Genomic DNA, 21,666 nt, shown 5'->3' with positions numbered 1-21,666 from the left:
TTTTATTATATAATCATTATTTAGCAAACATTTAATATTGTCTCCAGGCAACACTGCCGTCCTGGAGGAAGGGTTTGAGGGTTCGACAACCTCACCATCAACGATAGCGCTGGCATTTTACGGCGCATTGTGGGCCTTTGACGGCTGGTAAGTTGACTGATAACAACAGTGGCCCGTGAAGGTCCGGGTTAGAATTAGTCTTCAGCAACCCATGCTTGTCGTCTAACGAGATTGGGTGGTCAGGCTCGCTGACTTGGCTGACACATGTCATTGTATCCCAGTTTCGTAGATCGATGCTCATGATGTTGATAACTGGATTGTCTGGTCTAGATTTGATTATATAGCTGGAATATAGCAGGGTGCAGCATAAAACAACAAACAAACTGATAACAATAGTTATTCTTATGTTTTATGTCTCATATGGGCGTCTCGCTATTCAGAAAGTACGCTCGTCAGTATATCCCGTACACTGTGAACTAAACAGATTTTCTTTCACAGGAACAATCTCAATTACGTTACAGAAGAACTTGAAGATCCAGCCAAGTGAGTAAATTACCATATGAATCTATAAGTGACAATGCATGCATATATTGATTTCGTTATTGATGATACTGGTGCGTTGATCCAAAAAGTTACGAGTAAGATTGCCCACTTTGTACTCTGTGATTTCCAAAGTAGTTATATCTTAAACATTCGTGTATTTCATCCCAGTTATATTTCTCAAGTCAGGTCATACTAAAGCCTATTGCGGCCACGTTTGTTGCATAAAATATTTTTCAGCGAAATTTCTTGTTGCTTTGATTATTTTGTGAGTGTTTAGGAGTATATGCAAGTTATTTCAATTGTTTTGGGTTTTTTGTACCTTTGATTATTTTCTCGCTGCTTCGAGAATTTTTCTTAGTTTAACATTTTCCTGAAATTTTAAGATTTTCCTGAAATTTCGATAATTTTTCGTTGCTTCGAGTAATTCTCGTTACTTTAAGTTTCTTTCAAAAACTTGACATTTCGGTTCATTTCTCTTTACTTCCAATATTTTGTCAATACTTCACAGTTACATTCAAACACTCGAAATCTCTTAAAGAAACATGTAGCAACAAGGAAATACTCGAAGCAACGAGAATTAATCGAAACAACGAAAAAACTCTTGAAGTAACAAAAATAATCGAAGTAAAACGAGAAATTTCGATGAAAAAACAATATTTGCTACAAATCGTAACATCAAAGTGACTATGGTATTATTCTAAGAAAAACAACGTTATCTGCTTACAGAAATCTGCCACGTGCCAATATCCTCGGGGTCCTTCTCGTCACCATCCTCTACGTCTTGACCAACATCTCCTACCTCACCGTGATGACTACACAGGAGCTGCTAAACTCCAATGCAGTGGCTGTGGTGAGTGGTCAGCTTGTCCAGTATACACTTATCAGTGATGTGCCTGTGGTGAGCGGTCTGCATGTCCACTATACACCTATCCAATCCAAGGCTAGCTGTCAGTGGTGTGATTTTGGTGAGTGGTCAGCTTGTCCAGTATACAGCTGTCAGTGGTGTGATTTTGGTGAGTGGTCAGCTTGTCCAGTATACACCTATCCAATCCAAGGCTAGCTGTCAGTGGTGTGACTGTGGTGAGTGGTCAGCTTGTCCAGTATACACCTATCCAATCCAAGGCTAGCTGTCAGTGGTGTGATTTTGGTGAGTGGATCAGCTTGTCCAGTATACACCTATCCAATCCAAGGCCAGCTGTCAGTGGTGTGACTGTGGTGAGTGGTCAGCTTGTCCAGTATAAGCTCAGAACAGAACAGTACAGGATTTTATTCTCTTTCATACGAAAAGTTGGTGGGGCAGAATACGCTCACCTTTTCGCGAACACCTGGTATCATAGTGATTCATAAACACATGCTCTGTCATCGTACCGCATGGTGACAATCACTGGATTGTCTGGTTCAGACCTGATTTGTTTACAAACAACATCATACAGCTGTAATACTGCATATGATACAGTGGAAACCGCCTAAGTAAAGACCGCTTAACTAAACAGACCTGATAAGTAAACACTTTTCTTTGGTCCCGACAAATGTATTCAACTCGGATAAGTAAACAATACCGCTTAACTAAACGTCTCTCACGGTCCCTGGAAGTAACTTACTTAACAAAAGATACCGCTTAACTAAACGTCTCTCACGGTCACTGGAAGTAACTTACTTAACAAAAGAGACTGGATAACTAAATTACCGATCACCACATAATCCGACATGAGAGGCAGTTGTGTCAGTCTCCAGTCAAACAAACATCCTGCTTACAGCTCGCCGGCGTCAAGCAGTTGACAATACACTGCCAGCCCTGATAAGTTGTTCATTGTTACATATGCATACATATACATGCATATGGTTGTCATTTGCAGGTTTTTATAAGTTTGGATAAGTAAAATACCTGATAAGTAAACAATTTTGGCGAGTCCCTTGAAATTTTACTTATCAGGTTTCCACTGTATATACATAATACGAATATCTGTTAATGATATAGTCACACTTGTACAATCGACTCTGCTTTGGGCAGAGATTTCCTGTGAATGTGGAAAGAATTTTGTCTCTTCTACCTATAACAGAAATAGATTTATCAATATGAGGGCTTTTCTTACATTGTCAAGAGCTGTTCACGAGCAAATAGTATGAAATTAGTCACATATAACATGATGTTTACAAATTATAAACTGACGTATAAAGAGAGTACACAGGGGTGCGATAGGATCATTTTAAAAACAAAACAAACAACGTCAATATGTTTAAATGTGTTTTGATTGTGTACGTGTTGCCCAAACACCAGTCATCCTTTTCAGTGTTGTGTGTGGGATGTCATGAAACTCATGACATTGACGAATCTCACGTGCATGTTATTCACCAATAGTATACATGTGTATATAACATAAACGGCTGAGATAGTTAGTGGTATACCTGTTAAAGGCACACATCAAAATGCCAAGATTACCAGGATCTGCCTAATGCCAAGTCAATATGGTAAATACTCGATAGGAGCTTACAATGACTGCCAGAGGCGCCGGTTACCAGTGTAGCTGTTGTTGGAAGATGGCTGCCATAACTACTTGTGTTATTTCCTGCTTCAGTTTATACTGTTGTCCTCGATGTTGTAGACATGGGGAGACCGTGTTCTCGGAGCTGCCGCCATCATCATGCCTCTGTCTGTCATGGTGTCAACGTTTGGGGCAGCCAATGGAACAGCCTTCAGTGGAGGAAGGTTAGTGCTGCCACCAAAGCATGAATGGTTCATTGAAACTGACAAACTGCGATATGCCATCACTCTTGTTCAAGTCGGTGTTATACCCCGTCAGTGACTGCCCGGTGGGGGAAAAGGACAGTATCTCTTACCAAATACCCTCGGAGAGATAGTTTGCGTAGGACTATCTTTCTATGTGAAGTATCACAGGCATGGCGTCATTATGGAATGCTATGACGTCACGAGTGAGTGAGTGAGTTTGGTTTTACTCCGCTTTTAGCAATATTCCAGCAATATCACGGCGGGGGACACCAAAAATGGGCCTCACACATTGTACCCATGTGGGGAATCGAACTCGGGTGATCGGCGTGACGAGCGAACGCTTTAACTAATAGACTACCCCCACCGCCCCTATGACGTGAAGACAATGGTTGACATCTGACCCCTGACTGGTAAGCAGCATTTTGTAAACAACAATAACGTGTATACAATTTATTTCATTAAATGCTGAGTGTGGTTCGTTTTAGCACTATGGAATTCTGCATTTTCGACTTTTTCACAAACGTTGTGTCACGTGTTCGCAAAATGTTTTGTTCTTGGTTCCTTAACGTCACACTCAGCAATATTCCAACTTAATAGTGTCGATCTATATTTATATTTACTCCATACCTTTAGGATTACGATAAAGTCAAGATCTTCTTGACCGTCATGCATTACGGCTCCGGCGTATATGTATTAATGATAACTGACCACAATTCCACTTGTCTATATTTTCAGAGTTGTGTATGCCTCTGCCAGGGACAACAACCTGCCTGAGATATTGTCCTACATCCAAGTCAAGCAGTTAACTCCCCTGCCCTCCATGTTGTTCACAGTAAGTGTTGCCAGGCCATGACATCCCCGTTCTTCACCTGGTCTTCACTGTCACTATTTGTTGTAGTCTGTGGCTGAGAACGGTGATACGATTAGTGAGTGAGTGAATGATTCAGTATGGTTTTACGCCGCTTTTAGCAATATTCCTGCAATATCACGGCTGGGGACACCAGAAATGACTTCACACATTGTAACCATGTGGGGAGTCGAACCCGGGTCTTCGGCGTGATGAGCAAACGCTTTAACCGCTAGGCTACCCCGCCGCCCGTGTTATGATTGAGACCACTTGAACACCGTTGTGTAGGGATGTAGTTTTGAAAAACAATTGTACTCGGTGCATTGGAAAATCTATTCTTGATGTCACTCAGTACCATTACAGAATTGTACGAGAAAATATTGTACGAGGCGTTTTGTCAACTTTCTTCAACTTTAGTGAGTGGGTGAGTTTAGTTTTACGCCGCACTCAGCAATATTCAAGCTATATGGCGGCCGTCTGTAAATAACCGAGCCTGGACCAAACAATCCAGTGATCAACAGCACGAACATCGATCTGCGCAATTGGAACCGATGACATGTGTCAACTGGGACTTTTCCACGCAGTGGAGCAGCCGACTCTGCAACTATTGATTTTAGTTTGATAGCGTCTGCCGGTTTCTTATCAGTGAGTCGGGTGGTTTCATGGTTGATTGCCGACACCACCTTAGGGAGCCGTGATACCCATTCAGTCGATCGTTTTCCTGGGGTTGCCATCTCCCTCGCATACTGATGGCCGAATAAGCGCTCAGCCAAAGTCCTATTAAATCTCTCAACTATGGCTTGGCTGCGATGGGCTCCAGCCGTGCCACGCCTGACCTTTGTATCGTGTTTGGCTAGCAGTTGTGACACGTCACCCATGAACTCCCGCCCGGGGTCAACTTGCAGCTCTGTTGGCCATGTCAGCGGACTGCGTTTGTATATGCGTTCGAATCCTCTGGCTACCTGGGCCGAATCTTTCGCAGTCAAGGGTTCGGCTTCCTTGTAGCGACTGGCCACGTCCACTATGGTTAAGGTCTGCCTGGTGAACGCTATTGGGTATGTTAATACCGAACCTCCTTCTAGGCACGTAGTGTGGTGCCGGTAAATAGATCTGCCACAGGGCTTGTTTTTCAAGCCACGCTTTGGCCTCCTCCGGGGGTACTCGCGCCATTTTAGCCAGCTTATCTACAGCGCTAGCTCCTTTCCAGTACCCACGCGGGCTGTAGTAAATAGCCTCAAACTTTTTCTGGTTCCGTTCTTGGTTCAATTTTCTCATGCCCGTACGCGTACGTGTTGATCCCATCAATAGCTATCCAACGTTTAGTGTCCATAGGCGACAGGGACGTCTTGTTTATTGTCAGTCCGTATATCCTATGGCCATCACGTCTAAGTGTGTTCATTTTATGCCTAAATGTACGGGTCTTGAACAGGGCTTCCTTGAATCTGGCGTGTTTGATGTGTTGTTTAACCACGTACTTCTTAACACCCTTAGCCTTCCGGATCTCACCATTGTCGGCCTTCAGTATGGAATACATCTTAGGCCTCAAACCTATGTACTCGGCTATGGGCGTGCCAGCACACTCGTCCTTCATCTTACCTAGGGCCTTTTTATTTACCGTACTGTGTATGGCATGGGCCTTGGGGTAGTCGCTGGTGTCATACAAATCGAGGTGTTTTTTCATGTCCTCGTACACGTCCTCGGTTCGAATCTCCATCAGCAGGGAATCCGTGTCAGTGTACAGCACTTCACACCTGGCGTCGTACTGTTTCTTAAGCTTGTTGTAGTAAAAGTCGTACATCAGGTGTTTGGATAAATCGAGGATGCTCATCCCCACGTAAACAGGCCGGTTGAATTTGATGTGGCTTTTCTTCATGTGTAGGGCAACTAGGTCATCGGTGAATATCTTGCTCCGGTTGAATGCCGGACTGGCTATCAGTCTCCTGAGCTTGTCTTCCTCATTCGACCGAACCAGCTTCACGGTCACGCGTTTCCTCAGGTTCTCCATAGTCTTACCGAACACCGAGTTGTTCATGAGCTTGTAGAGGTTTTTCTCAAAGTCACTGGTTGCAAGCTTTCGGAGGTCTGTGTTCATTCTGATGTAAGGCTCCATCCAGGGGCTCTGGTTGAACACGAGCACCCTGTGTATTTTGGTCAGCCTCATACCCAACGACAGGTACAGCTGTAGGTTGCGATAGTGAACGATGTACTTGGTCTTATTCATTAAGTTAGGCACGAGTTTTTCAACGTCTGCCACCCGCCCACCTAACAAGTTATGTTGGTTCTCAGACATCCAGTCTGGGTTAACCCTCATACGTTCAGGGGCTAGGGGGTAGCTGTTGTGTGATGTGTGTAATGCCTTGGGGTATTCCAAGTCAACCTCGAGGATATAACCTTTGTTCGAATCTGGTGCGATGCTCATAACATCGACCTCGGACGATACCCATTCGAATCCCCCCTGTGGGTAGATACTGGCTCATGGCCCAGACGTACAGGTTATTGGCGTCGAGGTAGAGAATATGATTGGTTGGCTTGCTAGGGTCGTAGCCCTTCACGTATTGATTATTTGCTTTCGCGTATCGTTTGGTTGCCATGGAGATCCCGCCTCGCAAGCCTTTCTCAATGAATAGGTGCATGTCATAATCTGTGAGTAATTCCAACTTAACTCCGGTCTTTTTAAGCAAGGCATCCCACGACAGACCTGGGCTGGTGTAATACCATGCGGGGTCGAGTTTATACTGCTTGAAACATGTCCGCCTAAACGTCTCAAACACGTCGGCTAACAGCAGTACATCTGTCCTCAAGTACAGGTCGTGGTAGTCACCCAGATTCTCACAACCCAGTTTATCCCATACGTTAATCGCGTGCGAGTAATCGTCTTGGGATATTTCCGAGTCTGTCAGATTGCTGTAAAATTCTCTGATGGGGGGGTAGTCTGGTCTCGGCGAACTTGGCCCAACTATCCATGTACTCATAGGGGTACACACCCTTCCTCATAAGCAGGGGTCTGGTCTCGGCGTCTGTGTATCGATCGGTAATAGGGAAGGTATCGTTGGCCTTGACCAGACTGTCTAGTGACGACAATAAGAATTGTACTGAATCTATGAACCTAAGGCCGTTTAAGCTGAAGGAGATGTATCTCTCCATGTTGTTGGGGATACACGTTATATTTCCATCGATTTTCGCGATGGCCTGCATGATTAAGTGAGAGTCGTACCCTCTCAAGTTGTGAAAGATCACGGGGATGTTTATTGTCTTAGGGGTGATTCTAAGCTTGAGGTTACACGCGCTGTGAGCGGCACCTCTATACTTACCGGTTACGTGGCAGTGATCTCTCACCGAATCACCGTTAAGTGGTGAGTCACACACGTGGCAGTTAGTGCTACAGGCGTGAGCTAGCCGGTCGGCTTGGGTCATACGCATGGGAGCGACTCTATACAGTGCGTTCCTAATAATTTTTTCTTCCTCCTGCAAACACTTAAGAAACCTTTCAGCCGCGTCGGGACCCCTATACACTACCGGAGCTTTCGTTTCCCCATCACATCGGACGACCACGTATCCAAACCCACAGGCTTCATGCTCCTGTGTTTTGAGTGTGGTTGGGGTACCCCCAACAGCCTCAACAGGTTTAACCAAGGCTTCAAAGTCGGCGTATATGATATAAGGCACAGGCATTTGGTTCTTGTGGTTACCGAATTTTAGGATATTGTCACCTTCTTTAGGCATGTCGACTCGTATAGCCGTCTGCCCCACACCTTGGCAATCCTCCCGGTGGGATTCTAATAAATCAGCTCGTGTGAAGCCATGTAGGCACCGTTCGCAGAAGTGGGTCTTTTCTCTGTTTGCCGATTGGTCATACAACAGCCTGCTAAAGTGTTTTATCCATGTGTAGTGGTACTTGTCACCTCGCTGGATCATGAATATATTGATAACACGAGGGGGTTCCCCCCTCCCCAACACTGAGCTTACTCTGTGCACTATTGTTGTGTTACCTTCGTGCCCAAAGACATTTATAGCTAGATTATTCTGTTTTTCTATTTTAGTTATCTGGGATATGGGGGTTGGTTCATCTATACCATCCCAGTTGAGCCCATCGTCTTGGGGATAACTAGAAGGCCTGTTCGAATTAGTGTCAGCTGGAAACAAGGCTGACCTGATAGCTAACCTCAAGCAATCGTCTCCTCTATTCCTGACGTTGACCATGGCATGTTTTTTCCTATAGTAGGGAGGCAAGTCTAGGTATGACCCGCCTCTGAACGGCACGTAGTTAGCTATGTCTAGATAGACATTATCGATTTTATCTACAGTCCACCCAGACCCCATTCCTGTACACAAACAACACGAGTGTAGCGTTCTAGGTATTCCCGTATCTGCTGAAAACTGGTATCGATTGATGCGTCTATGGTCTCTATATGAGTCACGACCTGCTGTTTACCTCGGAAGTAAGGCTGAACGTACTCAGTGACCCCATTCCCTGCCTGCTTATCGAGCGACATTTTCACTGTGATTTGAAATTTGATACTTCCTAGACTGTTTAGTTCCTGGTTTATTTTATCAACTATCAGAGGCTTCATATCTATAATATCTATGTTCCTATCAACATACATGCGCCAGCCTCTTAAATAATTACCTACAGCGAGCTCAGTGCGCACGAACTGTAGGTCAATAGCTCTATTCTGCCGTAATAGTTCTACAAGCTGTGGTTTCCTCATACGGGAATATCCCCCTAACCCCAAATCACGTGCCTGAACTTTCAGTTGTTTTACAGTGGGGAGCTGACGGTTACCGTTCAGCGCCCCGGAGGTATGTGATAACAATGCGATTAACCCGGCTCTCCCCAGGTTTGAATAACCCGTGAATCCAAGCTGTTTTGCTTGAGCTTTTAATTGTTTTACCGTAGGAGGGGCTTCTAAACCTAGTAATTTCAACAATGCTGGTTTGGGCATTCGAGAATACCCAATTACACCCCTCTGCCTGGCGACCCGCTTAAGTTCACCAACAGTAGTCATAGTTGTGTACACACCTATGAAGCCCAATGTCTAATTGGGCCGCCGTAAAGGTAAAAAATACACCTTATACACCTTATCGGTTATTCCCTCGGCCCACCCGGAACATGCGCAGTATAGTAGGGTGTTTTGTATTACTTGCAACGAGTCGTCAACAAGTATATCTATATCCCCATGCACATCTACTCGCCCCCCCATCAAAGTAATTCCAAGTGTGCCCAGCCCATGGCACATCAAACCCTACTTTTACCATGATTGTAAACGAGCACCCCTTATATAGTTCACTAACAATCATGGGTTTGAGGACACTGATATCTATACTTTTCCCCACATCCATCTGCCAGCTTCTCAGGCAACCTTCCCTGGGCTCAATTTCCACAAACATAGCTATACGTAGGTGTGTATAATCTCTAACTAGGCCACTGTCAAAGGGAGGTAACTCCTCCAGCCTTACACTGCTATCTTGAGAAGTCGCCTACGTTCTTTTATGTAGGCCTTTTTATTCTCGTAGATGAGATGATGTCTGACTACGTTCGCCCCGTGAGCTTTACATAAGCAGTAGTGCCCTTTAACCCCTATACCACACACAGAACACGCGTAGTTAGGGCTTCCCATGTGGAACCAACAGTACCCCCTAGTCCTGCATTTCCTACCACAGGCTTCTTTCTTCCCCATAAGTATGTATTCGCATCGGTATGGAGCAGGTCTCATGTTTAGCATACTTATATGAGTACTTAGTCTAATTGTTTCGCAACCAACGCAGTCGCTGCTATACCCAGCGCTATGAATACCAGTTCACGGTCCATTTGCCCCTTGGATGGCGTGTAGTACTGAGCGAGTGTGGGTTTATTGAGCGGTTGCAGCCTTTTACCTGTTAATAAGAAGTATTCTCTCGCTGCCTCGTCGACATCGTGGAATGTTTGAACGGCATGGTTTTCACGCCTGAGTTGTTCGTTAATGTAATCGATCCTCTGGAGGCGTCTTTTAACGTACTCGGATTGTGCGGCCTGTAATTTCTCAATAGCGAGATTATGCCGCTTTCTTTCTTCCTGTATTTCAGCCGCGTGTGACTCTCGTAGTTTCGAGAAGAGGAAATTACTCCCGGAAAATGCTAGGGCATTTACTAACGCCCCACCAACCATCATGGCAATCGTAGCCATCCTATATTTACTTCATAATATTTTCAGGTAGTATCCCTTGTTTTACTAGGATGTCTTTTGTAGCCATCGCCATACCAAGGTTCATTATAAGCATACCCATATCCTGCAGGTTGAAATCTAGCTTGATAGTTGGTTGTTTAAGCACCATTTTAGTCAACCGAGCGTATCCTACGGCTAGACTGGCGACCACTGTGGCGTGGTATGCGTCGTTGACGAACGTTTTCCCCTCAGACATTATGTATATGATATAAAATATTAAATTATAACATGATATGTGGGTTGACCTCTAATTGTGGGGGGCTCCCCGGAATCCCTGTGAGGGGTTCCCTCCCCGGGATCCCTGTGTCGTGTATATAACCACGAGATAACCACGGCAGCAGTTACGCCTACAGCCAACAAGAGTCGGGTCGGGTGAGTCACCCTGATAATTTTATGTTGGTTACACCACCGTTTTTTACCGGCAGCTACTCTCTTAGGGTTCTTCTGCCTGGTTACTGTAGGGGTCACCTCCAGTTGGAGTTCCCCCAACTTTGGGGTCTCCCCCAGTTGTGGGATCCCCTCTGAAGGGGTCTGGGGTGGGGTCTCCTCCTTGGGGGTTTCCCCCCATCTCCTCCTGTGCAGCATCCATCTATACTATTATTATTATTTTTCCTCTCAAATTGACAATGCTTTGCCGTGATAATCGCCGCCGTAACCGGGGCTAACAACATACCGTATTTGTGGTACAGCTCGCAGCTAATAGAGCTCAAGGCGTGTTCGATAAATGGGTCTTTCTCAAGGTCTTCCCACAGGTAAAGTCGGCGTTCCTGGGGAATGGGAAGGAAGTATGACGCAATACCAGTGTATATCTGGGTCATAGCCGATCCTATTGTCTTTGTCATCTCTGCTCCGAGCCGGGACTCGTATCTAGCGTACAGTTTATCGATTTCTTCAGCTGACATTTTGTGAATTTTATCGGGGGAGTGTAGTCTCCAAAGTAATGTTTGGCTTTGCCGCCAACAGCCAACGCCACCAGTTTCTCTCGCTTATCATCGTCCACCTGTGGTGATTGGGGTACCAACAATTGTTCGAGCAGTTCATCACACTCCATCTTATAATGTAACAAGTAAGATTTAGTTTTAACTATATAATATACGATATAGGCGAAACACAGGGAAATGAAGGTTAAGTTGCACACGACAAACACTTCAAATACCATAGCTATAACTAAATGCTAAGTATTTATACTAAGCATTGCTAAGCTTTACTTAGCTTTGCTTAGCATTTACTAAGCATTGCTAAGCATTGCTGAGCTAAAACACCCTATAGGCCACGGGTTGGTCGGTCTTGAGCACGAGCTTAGCGTGTTTAGTTTCAGCGAGCTGTTTCTTCACACGTTCCCTATCATGTTTGCTCATCACATCGTTCTCTCTCAAACACTCCTCGAACGAATCTCTGTCCTTGCAGTGAAATAAGGCCACCCATCGCGTCTGCTCCCTGAGGTCTTTCAACACCGAGTTGAACTTCTGCGTTAGCACCCAGACGCTGTGATTTGCATGCCGGCCGGAGAAGGCCAGGTACGATAGCATATCTCTCTTTTTTTGTTATCTCGCGATTAGCGCTGCAGTCGTCCAGTATGAACAGCGTCGACTCCCCTTTAAATTTCATATGGTAAGCTTTCAACCAGTCCTGCAGACGTGGTCCCGGGTCGACTCTGTGTACGTCCGGGTCCGTCATCACCCAAGGTCTTTCCGTGTACGTTTTATTCATGCTCAGAGTAGGGCACATGATAACGATGTGGTCGAACACATCCCTGTAGTACCCCTCCAACATATCCAACACGAAAACGGTCTTCCCACAACCAGTCTGCCCGCACACTATGGCGCAGTGTTGGTCGCGGGGTAAACCAGTAGGATCAATAGATGGACGAATCTCCCATTGTCTATATTAAGTTGCGCGTCCATAATCACGTACAGATATAATTTCAACTTGCCAGCGGGTTGAGCCTTCTTGGTAATCTGGATTGTTATCCCCTCACTACCGTTGTCTATGCGGCGGCCGCTACCATGCAGTTTATCGTCATCCGTGGATCGCATGTCCAACCACAGCGCGTACTTGGTGGTCAGGTACTCGCCGATCTTCACGGAGGATAGGTCCAGGTCTTTGGTTATGTGGTGTTGTTTGGCTGGTAGCTTATTTATCTCATCCCACTGCTGGTATGCCCTTATACCATGACTGAACAGCTGGTTGGGCACGCCCTCGATGGTCACTTCCACCTTTTCAATCTCGGGGTTGAAAAACTTCTCGCTGTCCCTCCGGAACGGCTCGTAATCCTCCACGGGGACGACCAGGATGCCTTTCATCGATCGCGCCGGCACGTTCAGGTTGATATTCCACACAGTGTCGCTCTTATCTCGCACGACTGATCTATGCCTCAGTATGCGGTCGCACAGGATGGCCATCTTCCCAGAGTACTGGCTTCGAACCTGCCTGGCCAGCTCCGGGCTAGTGACCATGTCAAACTCCAGAGAGATGTTATCTATGGCGTAACTGGCCTCATCGCCGTTCGGCGTCGCGCACTACTTTGCTGTAGTCGTTAAGCGTTAGCTTCGTATTCAAGCCTATCAACCAGCGGCCTGGTAAAGCGGCGGCGTGCCCGTGAGCAACTTCGAAGTCGGCGGCACGCAGAACCGGTTCCCGTACGCTTGAGCGATGGCCTTTTCACCGTCCGATAGCTTGTCTAGCTGGTCTTGCGTGAAGCTATACCCAATGCGCAACCGGGTCGATTTGCTGATACCCTGGTACACGTCATTGACACGTTCTCCCTCGCTTTTCCAGAGATCCCCGTAGCAGTGAAACACGTCGCTGTCGTCGATGCTCAGCACCTCGTTACCGCTGATCTTGATGGTGGTTTTCTTGATAATGGCTCGACCTACGTTCCGCACTAGCTCACGTTTGTCATTGGTGGAGGTCAACGTGAGGTTGAACGCCAGTCGAACCGTGCCTGGTACAATGAGGTCATTCTCGCCAAGGTTTGGAAATCTAACCAGCAGCGTTTGGTTCTGGTCTATCTTGCTGGGATTGTTGGTGATGGTCACCGACTGGCGCACGGCTCTGACGCCTAGAGGCTCTCTCGACCTTCTGAAAGGATCTAGTTTTCTACCGTACATTGTTATATAAATGAAATATATAAGTTTTAATACTAAATAATGGCAGAGTACATACCTATGGATGATATGTGGGATGATAGTGCCCAGGTATTCGAGGATGACACCACATTCACTACCCCCTTAAGTACTGAACTTGTACAGCCTGCTGTCGACGATTATTACGACGCAGTTGAAAATAGAGACAACATCAAGCCGTTGGGAAGGGACTATGCCAAGTTTACCGTCGATAAGAAGGGCACGCTGCGATTGAAGGCTCACCCGGGGGTCGATATCATAAAAAAAGACGGGAAGCCGTATGCTTTGTCAACACTCACCAGTCGCCCTGGTGGGGGTCAGCTGATCCGTGATGAACTAGGCTTCATAGATTACGGTGGCGCACGGTCAAAGCTTCCCCCGAAGGTCATCCAAGATCTGCAAGCAGCCAGACCCAAAGGCGATGAAGGTGATATACCCCAACGTGCTAAAGAAACGTCGGACAGTATCGAGAAAATATTGGCCACGTACCATGACAAACCCTTGCCGGGTCTCGAATTTCCCCTGAGGGAACTGCGAGGCCTAGACGAAGCCTTGAAACATGTACGCGGAGAACTCGTGAACAACATGGGGAAACTTAACGAAATCGATGAGCACATTGCTCGCGAGAAAATAAAACTCACCGAAGCGGATGGTGATATGAAACGCCGTATCGAGGAGAGAATAAAAAACTTGGAAGACGAGAGACGGACTTGGTTGGAATCCGCTTCCTCTAACCGGGAAGCGCTCCGATCACAGATCAGTAGAGTACGGGAAACCATCGATCGAGTCCTAAATGAAGACACCACGCTAGCTGACAGGATTCGGATCCTGTTCCGAGAGCAAGGCATCACCATCGCCAGCATTCTGACTGCATTGGGCTTCATAATATCAACCCTGGTGGCACACCAACACCCACAGGTGGTGTCAAAGACTGGATAAAAAAACACCTGAAATCCCTAGGGGAAGCCCTGGCTAAACTGGCTGGTAAGGCCGCCGAAGCCCTACCCGGCATCCTGGGTAGCATCGTCTCGTGGCTGCTGAGCGCTTTGGCTAAAACTGCCACGTGGCTCAGTCAAAACCTATGGGCAGCCATTGCCGCCATGGTGGGTTTGGTGTACGTAGTGGCTAAGAAATTTTTAACCAAATAAGTCCCAAAGCTACCCCACCAACCACCAGGGCTGTTTTACGGTCGATGTGCTGCTGATTGGACGCTGCAGGATGGGGCTGTGGGTGTGTTGGTTGCACCCTAGGCTCCGGGGGTGGCGCCACTATACCCGTTTCGCCGGTCGTGGGTGGTGGGACGTGGGGGACGTTGACATCGAGGTTGACGCCCAACTTTTGGTCCGCCGTGGCTACAACTATTTCGTTGTTGTAGCCCACCACTTTTTTTACTCTCAGTTGCATATCACTCGGAGCCATGTACAACCCCACGTCGAACACGTAGTCGACTTTCGACCTGGCATATTCCAACACGTTTTGGTAGCGTTTGATGGCACTCGGGAGATCAACTGGAGCATTGATAGCATCCCCTACGTTGACAACGAACTGTTTCTGAGCGTCGTAAGCAGTCCCCTTACCGATAATACTGGAACGCGTTTGCGTCTGCGCACCCAACAGCGCCCACACGTACGTTCGAATCGAGTCGTTCAACCTGATTACACCGGCACGAGTAAACCCTTTCGACGTGTCCAGCATGAACTTTTTCCAGCCATCCGCTGCCCCCTGCTCGAACCTCCAGACTCGGTAATCCTTACTGTTGTCGAAAGCCATGTAACGGTCATCCCACTCGTTCGTTGTGAGGTGATGATACGACTTGTATCCCCATTCTTTCAACTTCTCGCTGGCATCCACGAGGTGCATGTTGTGAACGATGGGGATACCCAACCCGTGGTTTGGTCCCGGCAAACGCCAATCCGTCTTCGTGTTTAGTTCGAATTCGTTGCAAATCCGTTCGTAGGCCCGCCTATCGTACTTGTTGTTTACTGCGTTCCATGCGTTGTCCTGTGGGACCGGAGCGCTGATTTCTTTAAGGATACGCCTGACCTGGTAGTACCGTGGAGCGTGAACACAGACTGACTCAGCGGTCCACGCCGAGTGTCGGTTAATGTCACACCACACCCCGTTGTAGCGCACCACACGGCGAAGTTGAGTTGATTCTGCCAGAACTGCATCGGGTTGTTGAACCAAGCATGAACTACCTTAGCGTTAGTCACCGAAAATTTATACAGGCTGAACACATCTAAAAGCTGGGCGTTGAAATACATCCCATCAGCGACCACGATCTTCATGTGGGGGAAATCTATATCCAGTTTAGGGTAAAACACTCCAGGGGAGTACATTTTAAAACTATTATATAATGAGCATATATACTCTAACATGTACATAACACTTCCAGGAATAACGAGCGGCGAGGCCGTTCAGCTGACGCACGCGATCGATAACACGTCGGGTCAACTCGAAGTCGCACTCTGCGATATCACCTACCTACCGCAATGGACTAACATCAACGCCAGCAACAATAAGCTGTTCGTCAGTGGAGCTCGCAGCCAGATAACTGACGGCTACTACAGCGTGTGCTCGCTAAGCGACGAGGTCTTCAAACCCCTGGGAGCCGAACTCAAGATGAACGACTCAAACGGTACAGTGGTGTTAATCAACAACGGAAGAAACTCCTTGAGACTCGGTCGACCATTGGCGAGGACACTCGGTATACCGCCTGACGAGATAAAACCAACAACAACCGTCACAGGTACGAAGTTACCCGACCTAGTACCGTACCGAGAGCTGTACATTCATCTCGGCCAGGTGAGCACAACGTACAACATTCAAGGGGGTCACCCTTCCACTATACTGAGAGCAGTGCCGGTGAAAACAGAGAAATACAACGACGGTAGAACTGAGTCGTTTTCACCGCGGCAGTATAAGAGGTTGACTCAGGGCAACATACCTGAGCTGATAATATCGGTGTTAGATATAAATCATAATCCCGTCAATATAGGATACCTCAGCTTAACGCTTCACATAAAATGACCAGCGCACAAGGGCCCGGGGTGAAAAAATGCGTCAATGTGGGGATCTCCGACCTCGGGGACACACGCGGATTTGACGGCTCGGAGTAGATGGTAAATTATGCGCCTTACAACTGAAAAACAACATTTACAAACGCGTTGAAGTCCCCTCCGGTGGAGCCCTAGGTGATATAGTAGATACCACAAGAGCGACAGTCAACACTCGGTACACCCTAGTCACCACCGGGGATGATAAATGGATAATATACCCATCGTTCGGGGGCAAACTGTTCGACTTAGACGATGTTGAGAGCACTACCGTCGCCCGAAACAAGCCATATACGCTCGTCTTCACCGAAGATGACAAGTGGGTGTTGTTACCAGATAAAGACGACTGGTTTCTCAATATTAGGCTCGGCTCCCCCTACGTGTTCACGGATAACAAAGACAACCACCTAAACAAAGTCGTTAACAACGGAACCCTGCTCGTGGCTTACGTCCCGACTCAGAAACGTAGCGTAGCCATCAGCCCAGTCGCCAGTATGGCAGCCCACATGCTATCGAGTAAACCGGGAATACAAAACGTGACATTGCAGTTGGTGTCTGAATTTGAAGGTGTGGTCAGGATACTGGAGAGTCTACCGGCGAACTCAACACTGATCATCAAAGTCTACCTAGGGGAACCATCGGGGAATGATGTCGAGATCGTGAAGGGGGGTCAAACTCGGGTGGGTGAAACGACACCAGTATCACGTTTGCACAGTTTACGTGCGGATGGGTGTCGGCTCCAACACCAGTCTGCAGGGTGTCACCGTGATCGTGGAAAACACGATATCACTAACCAAGATCTTCCTACCTGACAACATACACTTCATGGGGGTGAAGTTCACCCCTGAACTATTATCAGAAAACCAGTTGGAAACTATATCGTAGTAGTATTATAGCAATGACCAGTCATCGCCCCAACACTACGCTTAACGACCTAGGGGATACGGAGGGATTCCGATCAGCCTGGTGAGGAAGACACCTTATACATCCTGCACTTGAAAGACAATGTGTATAGGCGGGTGTCGTTATCAGATTTTAAAGAACCCAAATGGTTAGTCAACTTAACCCTCACCTCACCTTATATCACATTAAAGGAACAAAGTTACATCTCTGAAATTAAGAACAGCGGTATCTTGCCCGCGTGTTTCGTTCCGGGGCCTAATACAAGGATGATACTAAGCCCGGTTTTACCCAATAGGTTACAGTCATTCCACGGGGGTGAGTTAAGGTATGACTGCTACGGGCACATAGGGATTCCGTCTATGGTACCAGGCTCCACACTTATCATAGAAGTCTATCTCGATAGAGTTAATAGTAATAAGGAATTACAACAACTTTTACCTGGGGTCAGAGTACTCTGGTTTCCCCAGACCAATAGAACACGTTACCGTATCATCATACAACTGGACCCCTCAACGGGTTCCATAACCCACTCACTAACCCCCGACGAGGGGGCTATTGTGGCTGCAGAGTTACCTATTAAATTCTCACCTATTTTCCTACATGAGGATTTATTCCTTATAAGCCTCAAGTACGTTGATCGACTGTTAAATGAAACCCAATTAAAATATCTTTTGTAATATATATTATAGGATGGGGCTATACCCAGTCGTAGAGGAAGTAGCGAAGACCCTGGAAACCGTAGACGGGTTCCGTTTGAGGCAGTTATGTGATGTGAAACGCCAACTAGAACAAGACCGCGACACGCGTAAAGCACTATGTAAGAAGTACCATAGAGCTTTCAATATCGTGGACGGGGCTGACACTGCCCTTATGGCAACCAGCATGGGGCTGGGAGCAGCAGGTGTTGGGTTGTTAGCTACCATCGTGGCTACCCCCGTAGTGCTAGGCATTGAAATAACAGCTGGGGTGGCAGGGGTGTTAGGGTTGGTGCTTAAGTTTGCATCCCGCAGACTGCATCGTAAGGCATTGAAACACGACGAGATCAGAGTTCTGGCCGAAGCAAAGCTGAACACAGTAAGTGAGCGTATTTCCACTGCACTCACTGACAGTAAGATCTCAGAGGAGGAATTTAGTTCAATCCTCTCTGAACTCACAAAATATAACAAAATGAAACAAGAGATTCGATCCAAGTCTCGTAAGTCTACTATCAGCGAGGACGAGAAAAAAAAGTACATAGAACAAGGGGTGAAAAAAGCCCGGCAAGCCTTTATTACAAACACCAAAGAGATCATAGGCGATTCACATTAAACTGTTTCATCGAGGTAAACATGGCATAGCGGCACAATAGTGCCATAGCGGCACGTTAGGCGCAGCCCAGTATTGGATGGTGCAATCCCAGGATACCAACACACTCCAGCCATGTCCCCGGTGCGGCTAGGAGGTGCGTTCGTATCCCGCTATCGTCCCAAACTTTTTTATAGTAGGGGTAATGGTATCAAGAGCTAAGGGTCCGACCAAAGCCTTACTTGTGAAATAAGGCTTTGCAGAGGCTTTGGTTGAAAGTGATCCAGAACCCCCATTGTATATACTACTCCAAGTCAGCGAGCCTGACCACCCGATCCCGTTAGTCGCCTCTTACGACAAGCATGGGTTACTGAAGATCAATTCTAACCCGGATCTTCACGGGTTCTTCAACTTTATGTTTAAACTGTTATTCATGGGTACATTGTGGTTACGCTACTCCCGTGTTGTGGACGTATGCACGACATACCTGCTCTAGAATATATAACGCGACTCTATTGCATATACATGTAATTTGAAACTCAGCAATATTTATCCTCCCGACTAAAGTTGAATTATATTGCGCTAAACTAGTTTATAGTTTTAGTAAATGGTGATTAAATAAGCAGTTTGTAAAGTCACTATTGTTGTCTTCTTAATTATTTTTACAGATTTGCTGGTTCTTGAGGTTGTACATTTACATAAACAAATGATGTGCGTTCGTTATGTTTACCCAGAGATTTACATGATTTTCTTCTTTAACGGAAGAAGTATTGAAGTTACTTGTTGACCACCGCCTCCGTGGTGTAGTGGTTAGAGCGTCCGCCCGGAGAGCGGAAGGTCGCGGGTTCGATCCCCGACCGCGTCATACCAAAAGACGTTAAAATATGGTACTTGTTGGTCCCTGCCTGGCGCTCGGCATTAATGGGTACAACAAGGACTGGTCGGCTCGGAGTCAGTATAATGTGTCTGAGTGGGGTATTCATGCTTCACTGCGGCATGGTATCTCAGTGGGCTAGCACTATAAAACCAGCTTCAGTCTGGGCTAGTACAAGCAGCCGCACATACACATACACACGCATGCACGTCGTCATATGAGCGAAATATTCTCAAGCACGACGTTAAACATAATTCCACCACCACTTGTTGACCTGTATGACTGACCTCACTGGGTTATGCTGGGAATAATCACTGATATTTTACGTAGATCTTCATCGCCCTCCTCATGATCATCCCCGGGGATATCAGCGGCCTCATCGACTTCTTCAGCTTCACCGCCTGGATGTTTTACGGCATGACCTTCCTTTCCCTCATCGTCCTTAGGTTCAGGATGAAGGATGCTGAACGGTCGTATAAGGTAACGGTTTTCCGGGTTTGGTAAATGCTCATTTCACTCAACCGTCATGGAGACTAGAGACAGCTACCTTGGCCTCGTCAAGATTGAAGAAGGTCACATATTTTATGCATCCATTACTTCGCCTGTTTAACGAATTGAGAAGAGCCCCGGTAATCAGAGTGAGTGATTGAGTGAGCATGGTTTTACGCCGCGTTTTAGCAATATTCCAGCAATATCACGGCGGGGGACACCAGAAATGGGATTCACACATTGTACCCATTTCGGGAATCGAACCCGGGTCTTCGGCGTGACGAGCGAACGCTTTAACCACTAGGCTACCCCACCGCCCCCCCGGTAATCAGAACGGTATCCTATAGCAAACTACAATCCGGATTAACAAATGTCCTTTTCAACGTATCATTTCCAGAAAAAGAGATCCGGGGTGAAGGGTGAGTTGAGTTTTACGCCGCCTTTAGCAATATTCCATCAATAATATCACGGCGGGGGACACCACAAATGGGCTTCACACATTGTACTCATGAGGGGAATCGAATCAGGGTCTTCGGCGTGACGAGTGAACGCTTTAACCAGTAGGCTATCCCACCACCCCCGGGATAATAAGGGCATGCTCATGATACAGCTGTAATGGCATTGATGGTTCTGGCAGAGATTTTTGTTGAATACAGAAAGGAGTTCATGGCTTTTGGTCATTCCAAGGATAAATTCCAATCTATTGGATTCGTTCTGTTGCCGCTACATCGTTCTTTAAAGGTTTTATCATCCCCATTATTTGTGTATTGGTAAATCACAAAGTTTGTAATGCGAGAAGCCTGACCAGCCACTTATATCTATTTCATAAATTTCCTGTAATAAATTCTACAATAGGACAATTTTACCATGAGACACGGTGGCAATCTTGGGTAATATTTAACATTTGCTGCTTCTGTTGTCCAGTAAGTACGTTAACGTATGAAGGTGTGAAATGTTTGGAACTGACCAAACAGATTGGCCCAGTGGGAATTGAAGGAACCAGTTGTATGTTCTGTGTTTCAGGTTCCAATCCCAATCCCAATCATCATGCTGCTGATTTCTCTGTACCTGATCATTGCCCCAATAGTGGAGGATCCCAGGATTGAGTTCCTGTACGCTTTCCTCTTTGTCATCGGGGGTCTCATCTTCTATATCCCACTTGTACATTTCAACCTAAAGGTTCCAGGTTTTGGTAAGTCGGGTTTTGATATATGCTAGTCTCGTCTTCTACATCCCACTTGTACATTTCAACCTAAAGGTTCCAGGTTTTGGTAAGTCGGGTTTTGATATATGCTAGTCTCATCTTCTATATTCATTTCAACCCATGGTAAGTCCACTTGTACATTTCAACCCTAAAGGTTCCAGGTTTTGGTAAGTCGGGTTTTGATATATGCTAGTCTCATCTTCTACATCCCACTTGTACATTTCAACCTAAAGGTTCCAGGTTTTGGTAAGTCGGGTTTTGATATATGCTAGTCTCATCTTCTACATCCCTTGTACTTGTTACATTTCAAGTCGGGTTTTGATAAAGGTACATTTCCAGGTTTTGGTAAGTCGGGTTTTGATATATGCTAGTCTCATCTTCTATATCCCACTTGTACATTTCAACCTAAAG

The 21,666-nt window shown here is 46.4% G+C and overlaps 1 protein-coding gene across 1 annotated transcript in view; it reads left to right on the top strand.

Annotated features, from left to right (window-relative positions):
• The window catches only part of LOC124287916 (b(0,+)-type amino acid transporter 1-like), a 41,667-nt gene that overhangs the window by 17,763 nt on the left and 2,238 nt on the right, over positions 1-21,666 (top strand). The window contains exons 6-12 of the mRNA XM_046724403.1: positions 48-147; positions 499-543; positions 1,270-1,393; positions 3,147-3,250; positions 4,007-4,103; positions 19,893-20,042; positions 21,075-21,243. Of these exons, the coding sequence (XP_046580359.1) occupies positions 48-147; positions 499-543; positions 1,270-1,393; positions 3,147-3,250; positions 4,007-4,103; positions 19,893-20,042; positions 21,075-21,243 (789 nt within the window). The remainder of the gene's footprint in view (positions 1-47; positions 148-498; positions 544-1,269; positions 1,394-3,146; positions 3,251-4,006; positions 4,104-19,892; positions 20,043-21,074; positions 21,244-21,666) is intronic.

The sequence above is a fragment of the Haliotis rubra genome, unplaced genomic scaffold (genome assembly GCF_003918875.1).
Source record: "Haliotis rubra isolate DU_JTF1 unplaced genomic scaffold, ASM391887v1 Scf408, whole genome shotgun sequence".
NCBI lineage: Eukaryota > Metazoa > Mollusca > Gastropoda > Lepetellida > Haliotidae > Haliotis > Haliotis rubra.
Note: the sequence above shows the minus strand (reverse complement) of the source record. Positions and strands in the feature narration are given on the sequence as shown.